A 14,023-nucleotide genomic window follows, 5' to 3' on the forward strand; every position below is an offset into this window, starting at 1 on the left:
AAGTCTTAATATTTGAGAGGTAGTATGTAGCTATAGAGGGGTCTAACTTTGGATTTTATAGTAAACATTTTACCAGTTTAAATTCAGAAGGGAAAGGACCACACCTATAGTCAGCATTGCTTTAGCATGGTTTGTCATAATTAGTGATCTAGAGTTCCTAATGATGTAGCAATAGATGCGTGTTCCCTAGAGGTCCCAAGAAAATGTTTGCAACAAATGGATCTTTGGTGTGGTAATGGAGGGAGGAGAGGGAGTAGCCCTTGTTACTATACTCTGTAGATTAACTGATGATCTAGAGAATCATACGGCTGATCAAGAAATGGGTTGAGGTCTCTGCATATTCACTTGATAATTAGACTGAACTGTGGGATGAGCTGGGAACCCAAGGATGAGCTGATGAATGCAGAAATGTGTGTGGCTTGTTATTTCTATATGCTGAAAGCTACTAGTTTACTCAAATCTTTAGTTAAATTCATCCTGTATATCTTAGCAGAATTCATCCTCATCCATCCATGGTAAATAGGGCTGTAATGTGCTGTGATCGAGTTAAATGAATTAATTGATTTGAATGAAGCAAGAATCATAGAACCGCTTTTGGGTTAGCTAGCTAAGACACACAGGAAGCAAAAGAGGACAATGACTGACACTCTATATAGTTTATGTAGTTGCCTCATCTTATCTCTTTATTATTTCAGAAAATACTGAAATACTGTCTAAGCACTCAGACTTCTCATAGCAATAAACTCGAGATAATATTTCACATGATCAGTTTTGCACAATAAGTTAATGGTGAGTTTTAGACTCCAGCATTCTAAAAGTTGACTTTTGTTTGTTTTACAGACCCAATATGTCAAAAAGGATATTCAAGAATAAGAGGAACATTGTGTGAAGGTATTTATTGTTGCCTTAACATAAATCAGAGCTTGAATGAAAAAATGCCAGTGTTTTGATTTAAGTGGTTAATTTAGCATAGAGGAGCACTATGCCAAATTCTTACCTCGTGTAGTTCCATTGACTTCATTAGAGTTATGTTAGGGATGAATTTGGTTTCAGTTTGTTTAACATTCCTACATACTCACAGTTTATCTCAAAGTACACACTTGCAAATATAGTGTCTACCAGTATAAGGAGATGGTTCTCTCTCTTCAAATACTGAACTGAGGAACCTATTTGGGCAAAGTATGCATCTTATATATGTTATAAAACATGATGTTATTGATACTGTGGTGTGACAAGCCATTCCTATGCTTTAGAAAAAGAATGTTTAAAAACTATATTTCATATAAAAGTTATGGGTTTTTATTTTCTTAACCTTGGCTTTCTTCCATGCAACATTATATGACATCAAACACATTCCAAAGCATAGTTTCATTGTCGTCTTAAAAAAAAAAAAGGCATCAGGACACGGTTAAACTTTAGTTAAAGAAAAGGTTGAGGATTTTTTTAAATGTGTAGCTTTTTGCTTGGTATGAGATGACTCTATACTATTGTGTGAGAATTGAAGGTCCCACCCTATTTCATCTTCATTTGAATTGATTTGAACCCCTGGCAAAGTACTGCATATTTCCATAATATGCAGAAGCTCAGAGAGTCTCAAACTGCTGTGGGTCATCCTGACAGACAACATCTGACATGACACTGCAGTTAAAGTATTTTTTAAAAATTACTCCCATATGTAGCTTCCATAAAGAAACATTGTTTTTTCCCTTAACAAAAAATAAAATAAAATAAAAAATTAAAAAGAGGAACACCCTCACACATATTCTTTGCTTTCCAAATGATGACTGAATACCTTGGCACGTCTGTGCTGCAGACCCACTGTACATAACTTATCTGACCTCAGCAACACTTTCTGGAGTGTGTAAGTGAAAGAAAAGGAAAAAAAAAAAAGTGGCCCCACCTATCTCTTCACAAGGAAAGTCTTAGAACATTTTCAACACTGCTGGGATGGAAAGTTTATTCTTCCAAGATGTAGACATAACTGTTTTCAGCATTTCCTTTACCAGCACTTTGGATTACATCTCTTACATGCTTTAATCTTTCTCATTTCAATGGGACCTGGATAGCCCTAGATTTTTCAGAGTAGCTCCCCCTGCTTTTAACTTACTGAAGCTGTATTTGGGTTTCAACCAATGTAAGCATTTTTCAAGACAGGGGAAGATCTCTAGGAAATTTACTGGCAAGTGAGAGACAGGACAAGGGAGTAAGTTTAGTTCCCAAAAGGTGATACTCAGTTCTCCCATACACAGCCCATGTAAAATGAGTAATGGACCTTGTGCAGGGAAATAAGCAAGCTAAACTGGCAGTGTTCCTCTAGTTTACGGGTGAGCCCTGAAGTTGTCAGCTGGAATATGGCTCACAGGCCGTGAACTGTGTTTCAGTGGTTTCTAATAGTCCATGGGCTTTTTTACTTCCTGCCTTCCAGTCAATATAGGCCTTTCATTTATAATATCCGTTCGAGGGCAGAGGCCACTGGTGTCCACCCCACGTTTATCTTCCACCCTGCTCCATGCGGTTTGAGAGCTGCAGAGTCAGTTCGCACCAGCAGTTTTGTCTGGAGGCCTAGCGAGTCCAGCAGACCCACTTCTTGACTACTCTGTACATGAGTGTTCAGCTATAGATTATCAGAGTCATTCTTTTCTCATTTCTTTGTATCCTCTTCTGTCATGCTTCATCTTGGGCTATAAGTAATGCTGGAGGCTTTTTCCTAAAGGCAGTTGTGAAGCACATGCTTTTCACAAAGGACACCGGTGGAAAGACCCCACGCTTGGAGTACTAATGATTTATTTATGCTCAGGCCAAGCTAACAGTTAATCAAATTATCCTTACCCAAAAGTGCTAAATTTGCCACTTAAATATAGAAATATAATTTTTACGTAATGAAGTTAAACTCCATGTGCAGTCATAAGGAGTTTATTTTAATCTATATAAAGTTACTGATTGCTGACAAGGTCGTAGGGCCAGATTTCAAACAGTGTTGTACTTTCCAGACATGCAGAGGTGTGCCTGAGAAGACGCAAATATTTATATTACGGAAATGTATTAAAAAAAAATATTAAAAAAACACAGCATAACTTAATCTCTTTGGAATAATGCATAATCTGATTATGCCCGTACCTTTGTCTTTCTTTGCCCATTTGCTTCAAAAATCTGGCCCACAGTGAGTATGAAAATTGATGTAATTTTTAAATGCCCTTCCCTTTCTTTGTTACTTTTGAGTTTGATTTCAGTATATGTAGGAATGGCAAATAACAATATGTATTATTTCTAATCATCAGCAGTTTTCTGTAATTAATTGATTCTGGCTGACTTGTGTAGGAAATCCTAAATATTTGGAATTTTGTCAGACCATGTAAACTGCTGTAGGTTTGTATTTTATCCTAAAAAACAAATGTTAGAATGTTCATATTTTTTCTGATTTTTTTTTCATATTTAACATTCTAGTGATTACTTTTATTCACATTTTGTTTGGAAATAGATGTAAATGAATGTGAGGTGTTTCCTGGAGTCTGCACAAACGGGCAGTGTGTCAATACCTTGGGTTCGTTTGTTTGCCAGTGCCCCAATGGAATGACTTTAGATGCTTCTGGCCGGACATGTCTTGGTAGGTATTAATTCCATTTACACGTCTGCTAGGGAAGAGCAAATCTATGCGGTGAGCAATGTTTGCGCTGCGTGTTTTCTTACAAGTAAGGAAAATTATTTCTGTCCACATAAGTAATTTTCAAATGGAATCAATCAGGGACATGAACTTGGTTCAACTGGAATATGAACAGATTCCAATGGTAGTAGCTAAAGCCCATCACCATCTGCTAGCTGGTGAATAGCGTTGATTTAATTCCCTACAGGTCGGCTGTGCTCTTAGCACTCTTCATCGGCAGCCCCACTGAAATCACTAAGGTTGGAAGGGTGTCGGTGGGATCGCTATGGGCCGGGACTCAGGTGTCTGAGGAGGGAGGTGGTGTTCCTAGCCACACCATACACCTTAATAGAGGGTGCAAAAGAATATTGAAATTTTGTATGCTGTCCATCCAAAGCACCTTTGTCCCTTTATGACAGTAAATGCCTAAGATTTGTCTCAGAACAAGGCATAGCTTTTAGTAATTAAAAGGCCTTATATAGATATGATAAGCTGCAATGCTTAAAATCCTCTTCTGATCCAAAATTTACTTTGTGTGGAGCACCATTTTCAGAATGGTGCTTTAAACTGACTTCAACTCTAAATTTCTGTGTTTAGCATTAATATTTTGCTGTGAGAAATTATGCAGTGCAATGCTTAAAATCCTCTTCTGATCCAAAATTTACTTTGTGTGGAGCACCATTTTCAGAATGGTGCTTTAAACTGACTTCAACTCTAAATTTCTGTGTTTAGCATTAATATTTTGCTGTGAGAAATTATGCAGTGTGCTTGGTACCTTCCTGTGAGTCCACAAAAACATGGGGAAGGTGTCCGGTGAAGAGATTCTGGAAAAGGATTCCTCTGCGGTGAACTAAATTTTCTGTTTCTCTCTCAACATGTTGTTCAATTGCCCAACAGACATTCGCTTGGAGAGTTGCTACCTGCAGCATGAAGATGAGCAATGCACCTCACAAATCCCAGGCCGACACCGAATGGATGCTTGCTGCTGTTCAGTGGGGGCAGCATGGGGCTTTGAGTGTGAGGAGTGTCCTCTGAAAGGATCACCTGAATTTGAAGCTCTTTGTCCAAGAGGACCTGGGTTCTCTACAAAAATAGAAATAACTGGGAAACCCTTCTCTAAAGGTATGTGATCCTTTTGTGGTTCGTTGCCAGCAAATACCGCTTTTCCTTTTACTCTTCCCTTGGACAATTCCTTTGGGTTTGAAGATTTCAGTGAGAGTCAGGCACTTCACTCACTTTAAGGCACATTTGAAAATCTGCTTAGATTTCATGGAAGTTAAGGCCAGAATAAGATAATTTAGTCTTTGTCACAAACCATTAAATGCCACATATTACTGCAGCTTCAAAACACTAAATTTGTGTCTCTAGTAGAGAGGTTAAATTGTGCCTGACTTTGCCTCCTGTATTGCATCTAATGGCATCCCTGGCTGATGGAATAGCTTTGAAGACCTGGCACCTCTTAGTACAAGAACTGGAACAAACTGAGCACTCAGCATTGGATGTATTGAAAGAACAATCCTTCTTACCTTTGCAGGGTGCAATAACTTTAATTCTACTATGGAGCAGACAAGGGAGGGTGAATAATTTTGTGAATTTCTTGTGGAGCTACTTGGAGAAGTAGAAAAAAAATGTTTTCAGGATGGTAGCTCAAATCAGCAGAATCTAATTTACTGTAAACCAAGTCTTGTTATGACTGTTGTTGGTAAACTTCCAGCATTAAATGAGAATCACACAGTGACACCCTAGCATCATGTGCTGAAAGCCTTCTTTCCAGGGTTACCAGTGGGGTTAAGCTGGACAGTGTCAGAAGCACAAATGGATGCGAATATGTTTATAAAGAAAGCCAGTTACCCAAAAACTAAACATTCTGAAGGCTGAAAGGAGGGGAAAATATATATGAATCACAGTTGCTGTTGTTAGTTTCAGCCTTAGTTTTATAAACAGTTACTAAGTCATTAATTACCCATAAAGAAAAGTGACATGTGCTTTTATTTATGCTCGTTATGTTTTCTGTGACTCATGGAAGTCACTTTTTTTTTCTCAGAAACCAGAAGACAGAGTGGTTCTTCTGGAAGCACCCTTTGCCCTTGTAGGTTTGATCCTCTGTCCACTGAAATGTTATTATTGACTTCAGTGAGCTGCAGATCAGATCCCTCAAGACAAAGGGGAGAGTAATACCAATTTATGTCAGAAAGCGCTCTTGGTAGCTCCAGTGTTACAGTGTTGGTTAGGTGGAAGTTCATTTAATGTGAGCTAACATTTTCCCAAAAGGAGGGGTCATTATCATGAGAAAGGGTGAGCTTTGAAGTCAGTGTTGTTCCTTTGTGTGCTGTTTTTGTATGAAGTGATAACATCGTATGTCCTTACTCTTTCATTTTTAGATATCAATGAATGTAAAATGGTCCCCAGTCTTTGTACCCATGGAAAATGCAGAAATACCATTGGCAGTTTTAAGTGTAGATGTGACAGTGGATTTGCCCTTGATTCTGAAGAGAGGAATTGCACAGGTAAACTGCATGGATATATCTCTCAAAACTTTGATTTGAAAAGGAAAAACTCAACTCCCTTGAAAATATTGTGACTGTGTTTTGTGTTACAGATATTGATGAATGCCGCATCTCTCCTGATCTTTGTGGCCAAGGCATCTGTGTCAATACTCCTGGAGACTTTGAATGTGAATGTTTTGAAGGCTATGAAAGTGGATTCATGATGATGAAAAACTGCATGGGTATGTTTTTTATAAACCATACCTGTGTAATAGTATGCTGTGTGCTAGTATGCTATGCATGGGGGTTTTTGTTGGGTTTTTTTTGAATGCTTGATAGTGCCTGGGTTTAGGTCTCTCTCATTTTGTGAGTCTTAATAAAGCTCACTTTAACTTGATTTCCACCCCAAATGTGACTTCGCTGCTTCTGCAGGATGCCACAGAAGAAATGAGCAAGGGTTAGGATTTTAGGATGTAAGATTTATCCCCACAATCCCCATTTTGCTAAGTGGGACACCATCCTGAACTTTGAAGTTAAAGTATATTAAAATTTACAAGAAGCCTTTTTTGAATTTATTTTATTTTATTTTTTTTAACTGCACTGTGGTGTAAGGGATGACTTGTTTTAGGAAAGGCTCCAGAACCAATCTAGGGAGACGGTGCAGTGGTGGGTAGCAGTCTATGGGGAGGGATGGGCTGCCGCTGTGGCAGTACTGGTCCCTGCAGTGATGTGCCTTCCCTTCTCCCCACAGACATCGATGAGTGTCAGCGCAATCCCCTTCTCTGCCGAGGTGGCACCTGCATCAACACAGAGGGAAGTTTTCGGTGCGATTGTCCTCCAGGCCATCAGATATCACCAAATATCTCTGCATGTATAGGTGAGACATGCAGAAAAAAATCAATATTGTGCACAGCTTTTTATACCACTCTTGTGCTGCACGTGCATTTACAATGTTTGCTTTAGTATCATTTTCATTCAGACCTAAAATGCATTCCTCACTTTCTTTTGCAACAGACATTAATGAATGTGACCTAAGCACCAGCCTGTGCCGAAACGGACACTGTGTCAACCTGATTGGAAAGTATCAGTGTGCTTGTAATCCTGGATATCAGTCCACACCTGACAAGCTGTACTGTGTTGGTAAGGACAAAATCTACGCGGGGTCTCTAGCGAATAGGGAAGATGAAACATAAGTAATTGTTTCATTTTTAGAACTTGTATAAAGACATTTTTAACAGTTATTCCAAAATCTAGTACAGTCTGTCAAAACAGTATGCAAAAAACCCTAAAATGTGCTTATCCATTACTTGTCAGGAATGAATGAAACTTTGGCAGCGCTACAGTTAACTGTGTAATAGCTTATTTTCTCTAGTAAATCAATCATGATGCATAAAATAGCATACTATTTTAAATGGCCTAAGACTTTGATCATTAAGAGGGAATACCTTGTTAAATCCCAAGTTCTACGTTTTATTAAAAATCAGCATTCCTGACAGACCATGGACTAGAATCAGGTAGTTCAATTGAATTTTTCCTAATTTGATCTGCAATTGTCTTAAATATAGGGCTTTTCCAGTAACTGTTTCCTTAAAGCCATATTTTGTAAATGACATTCAGCTTAAATCACGTATTGTGCACTCTTATATGCATATATTTTATTGTGCCACGGAAACATGTGCAAAATCCACTGGCTTTAATTCTGCCTAGTAGATAATTTTTTCCCTTGATCCTTACAAAAACTTTGTTGCCTTCTTGATACTATGGTAACCCAACAGTGGTATTTTTATATGTAGAAAGAGAGCTGCAGAGGTATTTGTATATGCAGTCAGATAATATCATCTTTTTCCCTCCTGGTCTGCCTGACCTCCATCCCAATGCCTATATTTGCAAACACTTGAGTGTTCAAGGAACGTGCAAATATCAGGTGTGGATTCTGGATTGATGCTGTTCTGGAAAGCTGACTCAGAGTGTGTCCTTGAAATATGCTTTAAAGTAAAAGGTATTGTGGGTTTTAACTGTAATTTTCTCCTTTTTTTAGATATTGATGAGTGCAGTATAATGAATGGTGGCTGTGAGAACTTCTGTACAAACTCAGAGGGCAGCTATGAATGTAGCTGTAAACAAGGCTTTGCGCTCATGCCAGACCACAGGACATGCACTGGTAAGGGAGATTGTTGGGAACTTTGCTGCTGGAAGCGTTTGTTTCAAGAGTTTAAAAATAGACCTTCTTTTTAAGATTAAAGCTACTGTAACAAATATACTGTAAAAAATAGGCAGTTAATGCCTGGAAAGTTATTTTTCTGAAGTAAACATCTCCAAAATGTCAGAATTTGATGACTGCAGAACTGAATTGCTTGGAAGGGAATTGATTCTTCATAATTTCAGAAAGTGTACAAGTTGATTCTGAGTTTGGTAACAAAAAGCTGTAATTTTTTCTCTAGGAGATAGATTTTTCTCCCTTAAGGTATTACGTTAGGTCTAAATCCCAAATGTGTTGAAATCAATGGAAAGAATCATCATAAACATAAGCCAAAATGCTCTGCATGTGTACTGTATGGTTATATTGCAGAGAGAATACACAGAAATGCTAGAAAAGGAGCCAGTTGCCCTGTTCTGTGGTTGTGTGGTATCTGCTCTTAAGCAAGCAAGAAAATTCCTATTTTAAATTCTTTGTTTAGTCAAATGCAAGTATGCTGCATTACTTCAAAACTGAATGACTTTCAAACAAACTGAAATCTGAATAGTATGAAACTATCTTAGGAAACAGCCCTCTTGCACTCTAAACAGGGTTTGTGAGAAAATTTTCAGAGCTCTGTAAAGGCTGGGTGATCTCCTTTGAGAGTCTGGGAGTCATGATCCCAGTAAGTGAATTGTACTCGGTGATTTCCACATAGGTTACTGGAAAGATAATTCTACCCTACTCTTCTCTTACTTCTTGCTGCACAGCCACTGGCCCGCTGAGGCATGTGAATGTTTGCCAGCTGTTTGCCAATTCCATCCAAGAGCTCCTTGAGGAGCATGAGAAATATAACAGGGTTAATCCCTTGGGATAGAATTGCCTTTATAGTCGAACAAATGGACAGGTTTTTTTATACTGAATTAATCGAGAGCTCACATTTAGAATTTGTAAATATTTGTAGACCTCTGACCAGGGTCTCAATTACCCGGAGGCCACTCGCTCCCATTCTGAAGAATAAAAGAGCCTTAAAACATAGTTAAATGTAGTTTGTCCCCGGCGTTGTAGCATACATTGTCAGAAAGATGTAAAATACCCAATCTTCAGCAAGCATTGGACCCTTGTTCAAAGAAAGTAATCGACTACAAAAAGTGGAAATTTGACTGACCCTGAAATTAAGTATTTCAAAATCTAAAATATTTAGATTGGAAGTAGTCTGTTTTAGGTCAAGTTTCTAGAAAAGGCAAGCTCATACAAAAACTTGCTCAAACATTGGTGTTTGGGACACTTTTGCAATGAAAAAATAAAACCAGTTGATCAAAATTGTGCCTTAGCCAAAATCTAAACCCAAGTGACAGGATTAGAGGGACGTGAGAGGGAAGGGAGGAGCAGGGGAGCAGGGTTCTCTGAGCCACTTTTCTATTTGCATCTTCTTGGCTTAACCAAATGACCCAAGTGTATACTTGGGCAGTCTTAGGGATCTCAGTTTTGCGCTTTACACCTGCTTGCCCTTAGCCATGCAAGACATCTCTAAACCAAAAAGCAGAGCAGATCGTTAGAGCGCCTTCCTGCGTGTTAAACTAGAAACTTTGTAATAGAAAACTATTATCTTGCCCTTCTCAAAATGAAAAAGGGAGGAAGCAATTGCCTTTTCTGTGGGGAAGGGATGGATTCGCAGTGGTTTTGTCCACATGTTAACTTGACCATAACCATGTGCGTAGAAGTTTGTAGTCAGATCCTTCCTGGGTGAGGATTGAAAAAGCATCTGATCTTAGTTGTGAATTTTTGCATATTTATATCCAGCCTTGACTCTGAAAAATAGAATTTCATTCATAGGCCAGCCAGTAATAGCTATTAGGTATTCATTTTCATACTCTCCTCTAAGAAAGACTTGAATGCAATAGCCAACACAGGCAAAGGTTTAAATAGCAGAAACACCAGACACCTTTGATGTCAAGTCAAACTCTACCTACGAAAATATCCAGAGATGTGAGGTGGCACCCTCACCACCCTTTTAGTTTCTAAAAATGCTGCCACCTTCTTTTCAAGAGATGTTAATTACATATATAAACACCTGGCGAATATTCAAAACCCGCATGCTGAAATTTTGTCGCTGCCTAAACTGAGTGAAAATAAGAAAAATTTTATTTTGTGACATTTTCTACTCATTGCACTGAGTATCTGGTTTTACTTTAGATGTTTGTGCGTGGTAGAAGATACAGTAGCACTGTGACCTGAGTATGTGAAACACCTATTTTACATTTTCAGTTTGCTCTCTGTGTGAACATGTCTTTTATCTTTAACATCACACAGAGCTAGAAGCCATTACAGAATATATTTCTTGATAATTGAGCTGGTAAGAATGCTGTTCAGTTCAGTAGTAGGTCAGGTTTGAATTGGTGAGGTTATGCATAAATAATCAGCTCAATTAGGAGAAACAACAGGTTCTTTGTCAGCTGATTTTCCCCCAACTGTGAAATCAGTACAGTGACAGGTTAGTAAATAAAGTGCTTTATTTCTGTCATTATTATTCCCATTTCTAGAGCTTAATTTTGCATGTTAATTCACATTCCATTCCAAATTAACATTTCCAGGCTAATGTCCATGCCAACATTATTTGCTTGTTAAGATCAACAGGGACTGGTCGGCCTTCTTACTTGCAGAAGCTGCGTACCCACACAAGCACTAGCTGGTAGAAGTACAGAAGAATAATGAACATAATATTTTAAGTTAAAGCGAGTTCATTTTCTGCAGCTGCATAATTACTGCAATCCACAATAGACTGGCCTGATAATGAGTTACACCCTTTCTCTTGGAGGGTGAATCTTGTCTTTTTGTGCTGATTTTTTTCCCATGGTATCACTAGGCAGAGTTCCTGATTTTTGCTCTTGCTGGTCTATGTTGGTGCTGACACAGGGAGATTCTGGGGATTTTTACAGGGAACACTAATATTACCCCAGGGACTCAGAAGGATTCCAGACTTTAGCAATGGCTGCATTAATATAATAACGTGTCTGCTTCTACAGCTTGGCCTCAATCAATGATGGCCAATTTCATGAACTGAGAAAACAACTTACATGCTAGAGGATGTAACCATATGGCTGGCCTGACCAGTCAGCTGAAATGCTAAAAAAAAAAAAAAAAAGGAAAATCTCTTACTGAAATAAATGTATGTACCGTAATTATTCCCCTCATGAGTTCAACTCTGTATTTCCAGTTTGTCACCAGCCTTGAGACCTGTAGAAGTATTCTGCGTGTATGATGGCTTTTTTAAGATCTGTAAAGTCTGGTATTTTTGTCACTAAATTTGACTTCAGAGCTTCCATTAACTTCAACGATTATTGATTGTATTCAAGAATCTCCAACTGTATGTGGCCATGTGGTGTGACAACGGTTCTGGTGGTTTTTTTTCTGTCAATGACTTTTTTACCTACAAAGTTGGTTCCTGTTCCCATTGGAGTCAGAGGGGAATGTTTGCCACTGACTCTTGCTGGGGATGAGGAGCTTACTCATCAGGACAATTTTGGAATGCACCACTCAGTTATTTGCAAGGATTCGATCGTCTTCATGTTTGTCAGAGCATTAAAATATTTGCTGCCCATGATTATGGTTAGTCGCATTGCATAAAGGTAGCATATTTTAATCTGACTTTTTCCTTGTAGATATTGATGAGTGTGAAGACAATCCTAACATCTGTGATGGAGGCCAATGTACAAACATTCCAGGAGAATACAGGTGTCTTTGCTATGATGGATTCATGGCATCTGAAGACATGAAGACTTGCATAGGTAAGTGAAAGTACTTACTTTCCAATCTGCATTAACTCGGGACAAATTATTTGTTTAAGGCACTATTTCCAAGTAGGCAGCCAATGATATTTGAAGAGTGTTTCTCTTATGCCCTAATTCTGACCACCTGACCATAGGACCAGCCTCATTGCACAAGCTATGTTTATCAAATGCAGATGTAATCTCTCTATGTCCCTGTAGATTGGGATGCAAATATGATGATCTATAGCATCGTGTTTTGGGTCCTCTTCCAGTGAGGTTTTCATGCAGCTCAGATTAAAGAGTGCTCGCGGAAAGGAAGTGCTACTGGATGATGCTGTGGAAAATTTCTAGCAAGATAAATCACCAGTGCTGATTTAAACTTGCCTCTAAGACAGAACTGTGTGCAAGTGCTGTACCTTGGTAGAACAAAATCACAAAACAGTTTACCTTCAAAAACGAGCATATTTGAGGAGAAATGTTCGTACAAAACTAGATAATGTATGCATGCATATATAAATATACATATACACACACAGATATACATAGAAAGCATCAATAAATAGTCATAGTCATTCTTTCGATAACATGCTGAATCTTATTCTCTATTTTTAAGGAAAGTTGGAATGAAAGTTATGTTAATACAGATACAGTAATATAACAGTGTTAAACCAGATCTTGAAATGTACGCTTGGTAAGGAATAACTAACCTAAGCAGTTTTCTCTTTGCATACATAGACCCATTTTTGTACCAAAACATCATATTTCAAGAGATTTTGCCTGTTACTTTCTAAAAATTTTATTTAATAAATCTTAATTAATGTGGTTTTTTTAGATGTTAATGAGTGCGATCTGCATCCAAACATCTGTCTGAGTGGAACCTGCGAGAATACAAAAGGCTCGTTTATCTGCCATTGTGATATGGGATATTCAGGCAAGAAAGGCACAACTGGTTGCACAGGTATGTTTTAAAGTTTAATTATTAACTTCTAGTTAAACTTGTAAGTGTGCATGCCCTTTTCTCTAGTGTTCAAAACCTCCTCTCACTGTGCTGCTTGTCATTTATTTGTGCTAAATATTGTATCTCTTTTCCAAATTTGCTGAGCTTGTGTTCCGCTGAACTTCAGTGGCATAGCATTCAGCCCGATGCTGCTTCTGCTGAAACAGGTGACAAAATGTCTGCTGGGAACAAAATTGGGCTTATTACTGCATTTTTGTTGGTCTAAGAGAACAGAAAATGCCATTGCCTGTAACTCGACAGACTCCTGAGGACCTCAGTGCATTTGGATTAGTTAATTGTATACTATGCATACAAATAGCAGGTATCTGTTCCAAGCGTTAGTTTGGCAAACACAGATGGCTTGAAATATGTGCTAAAATATATTTTCAGGTTTTTCAAAGTGGCAACAATACAGCTACTCAACTACATTATATCAGCAAAATTAGAATTTGCATTATTTCATGTGTTGCCAGCAAACAAGAAATGAGGTTCAAATAGACAGGCTCCGAGGGTACGATATTAATAGTCCTAGTGCTGGTGTCTCAAGCCAAGGTGTTGAGAGTCTTAGGCTTTGCCCAAATATGAATGCAAACATATGTTTAATATAATTTTTAATGTAGACTTAGGGTAAACACATTTCTGGCAATGTCTTTGAGACAGTCTTTTATTCTTAGTCTGCCCTTATTGTCCAGAGTTAATAATATACTTCTGTAACCTCCCCAAATATATGAGGCTGGTTTTTTACAGCTCTCATAGAACAATCTGAGAGCTGGAGTTGTACTTTGCATATTGGACTGTGGGCGAATAGTTGTGCGTTAGTAACAGCTGCTTTTGACTTACATATAAACTGATCTACATCCAAGAAATCCCTAATTGTACCCTGTAGACCAACATTTCAATGTTTTTTGTTTCTGTGCTAAATTATATGAAGATCTTCAGTACTCTAGACCTGAA

At 38.2% G+C, this 14,023-nt stretch overlaps 1 protein-coding gene across 1 annotated transcript in view; it reads left to right on the forward strand.

The window, feature by feature from the left end:
• The window catches only part of FBN1 (fibrillin 1), a 155,200-nt gene that overhangs the window by 93,158 nt on the left and 48,019 nt on the right, over nt 1-14,023 (forward strand). Inside the window, exons 23-32 of the mRNA XM_054214339.1 lie at nt 841-891; nt 3,479-3,604; nt 4,538-4,762; nt 6,022-6,147; nt 6,240-6,368; nt 6,878-7,003; nt 7,141-7,266; nt 8,165-8,287; nt 11,965-12,090; nt 12,905-13,030. Coding sequence (XP_054070314.1) covers nt 841-891; nt 3,479-3,604; nt 4,538-4,762; nt 6,022-6,147; nt 6,240-6,368; nt 6,878-7,003; nt 7,141-7,266; nt 8,165-8,287; nt 11,965-12,090; nt 12,905-13,030 — 1,284 coding nt within the window. The remainder of the gene's footprint in view (nt 1-840; nt 892-3,478; nt 3,605-4,537; nt 4,763-6,021; nt 6,148-6,239; nt 6,369-6,877; nt 7,004-7,140; nt 7,267-8,164; nt 8,288-11,964; nt 12,091-12,904; nt 13,031-14,023) is intronic.

Source organism: Rissa tridactyla, chromosome 9 (assembly GCF_028500815.1).
Source record: "Rissa tridactyla isolate bRisTri1 chromosome 9, bRisTri1.patW.cur.20221130, whole genome shotgun sequence".
Lineage (NCBI taxonomy): Eukaryota > Metazoa > Chordata > Aves > Charadriiformes > Laridae > Rissa > Rissa tridactyla.